Source organism: Monopterus albus, unplaced genomic scaffold, assembly GCF_001952655.1.
Source record: "Monopterus albus unplaced genomic scaffold, M_albus_1.0 scaffold31.1, whole genome shotgun sequence".
Classification (NCBI taxonomy): domain Eukaryota; kingdom Metazoa; phylum Chordata; class Actinopteri; order Synbranchiformes; family Synbranchidae; genus Monopterus; species Monopterus albus.
This window is the reverse complement of record NW_018127911.1, coordinates 5,563,583-5,565,866: the sequence shown is the minus strand read 5'-3', so window position 1 is coordinate 5,565,866 and position 2,284 is coordinate 5,563,583. Positions and strand designations below refer to the sequence as shown.

Genomic DNA, 2,284 nt, shown 5'->3' with positions numbered 1-2,284 from the left:
AACCACAGAGACCTCTGAAGCGGTGCGGTGAGTTCATGTTTGTCGGATAACCACGCGGGTCATCTTACCTGTGAAGCTTTCTCAGTTGAGTTGAGTTGACAGATGTCTGTTTATGGTTTTAAAAACCGTCAGTGTGTATGTGTGTCACACCTCTAAACAGTAGTTTGACTGGTTTCCAGCAAGCTGCTTTATTTCCAAATAGCTACTGCTCTTAAAGTAAATGAAAGTTTGCTTCTCTTTGTTATCGGGTAGCTAACCTCACTCTTAAAATTCAAAGCAGCAATTAAATATAGACCCTGTAACACAGACATCGGGATTTTAGTTGGGTTAATACATCGACCTCCTGTTACCGATTTTACCGACCAAAAGTAACTTAACCAGATATTATGGCCACCAATGTGACCAGTGCGGATTCATGTTTGGAGTATTTTCTCTGTATAACTACAGTTCATGTAATGAATTGGAATGTAACAGGCGTCTGAAAAGCACTGCTGTGTAAGAAAACAGCTAATGATTAATTGGCTCTGCTTTGGGACCAACCCACCGCCCCCTTTGCGCCCTTTCATAAATGCCTCGTTACTTTGGAAACCACTAACAACATGCACCACTAGCAATACGTGCTTTGTAGGTCAGGTGCGCTCCATCCACGAAAACGTATCTCGGATAGTTGTACCCTAAGTCACTAACGGAGTAAAAATGCCTCAGTTGACGCGGATGAATCTGAAAATCTAGTCTGGTTACCGAGGAGCCTGGTCTGTGACTTAATATTTGCGCCATGTCCTTCACTTCTCGGCTTGCCAAAGTCAGCTACAGGAACAGACCCACTCAGCCTTCTGTCCCAGTGGAGTCGTTCAGAGAGTTGCAGGTTTGGTACCATACACAGAACAAATGTAACACTTCGCATAACGTACATTTCTGCCTGAGGAATCGTTGTAAGGGACTATCTTATTCATATATGACACAGAGAGCTCTTTGAGCCAGTGTTTATGTGCTTTACTATTGTTTGGTTGGTTTCTTATTAGGACTGTATTATCACATTGACCTATTGTTGTGATTGTTATAATATATGTAAAATATCACAATTAATCGCAGGGTTCGGATTGTTTTGTTAAAGTGTGCAGAGTTGTTCAGTTTGCCTTAAACAGGTGTGTGGCTCTACATTTGCTGAAATAAATAGGGTGGACAAAATAATAGATATTGGCTGCTTGTCACTATAAAGCAATAGCCTATAATACAGCAACACAATAAACTGCAGTTTACAAATGACCATGCAGTTGAAGTGACTTTCTCTAAACCATTTCGAACGAAACCTGAACATTAAAACCTAGGATTTAAGCACTGATATTGAATTAGACTTAGACCACATTAGTTTGTGATAAATTGGCAGCTGACTGTCTTTCACAAATCTAAAATTTACAACTGATCTAAAGAAGTCACTGTAACACAAATCTAGGAATGCTAGAAAAAAAATAGTATGTGTGTGGTATAATCACTTGATTTCTTTTCAGTTGCTACACTTAAACAAACTGAAATCATAAGGCGCTCTTTGCTCCTCCCATCACACCCTGTTTCCTAGAGATGCCATAAACTACAAACACCAGGGTTGCAACTCTATAGAAAGCAGCTCCCAGTCTGAAGCGAGTGAGTGCTCACCAACTAGTACATTTGGCAGTCTAGTAGAATGCCATTGTTACTGCTAGTGTGACAAGCACTAACATTACACACAGCTTGAATTATTCTGAAAATAAAATCACAACCCAGTTAACAAAAAAGTTGAGTGTATATATACAGTGGGTACGGAAAGTATTCAGACCCCCTTAAATTTTTCACTCTTTGTTATATTGCAGCCATATGCTAAAATCATTTCAGTTCATTTTTTCCCTCATTAATGTACACACAGCTCCCCATATTGACAGAAAAACACAGAATTTTTGACATTTTTGCAGATTTATTAAAAAAGAAAAACTGAAATATCACATGGTCATAAGTATTCAGCCCCTTTGCTCAGTATTTAATATATTTAACTTAGGTGCTGTCCATTTCTTCTGATCATCCCTGAGATGGTTCTACACCTTCATTTGAGTCCAGCTGTGTTTGATTATACTGATTGGACATGATTAGGAAAGCCACACACCTGTCTAAGACCCTACAGCTCACAGTGCATGTCAGAGCAAATGAGAATCATGAGGTCAAAGGAACTGCCTGAAGAGCTCACAGACAGAATTGTGGCAAGGCACAGATCTGGCAAAGGTTACAAAAAAATTTCTGCTGCACTTAAGATTCC

At 39.5% G+C, this 2,284-nt stretch overlaps 1 protein-coding gene across 1 annotated transcript in view; it reads left to right on the top strand.

The window, feature by feature from the left end:
- The first annotated feature begins 623 nt into the window (after positions 1 to 623).
- dnah5 (dynein, axonemal, heavy chain 5) overlaps positions 624 to 2,284 on the top strand; it is a 96,386-nt gene continuing 94,725 nt past the window's right edge. Inside the window, 1 exon segment of the mRNA XM_020596903.1 lies at positions 624 to 865. Coding sequence (XP_020452559.1) covers positions 776 to 865 — 90 coding nt within the window. The 5' untranslated portion in view covers positions 624 to 775.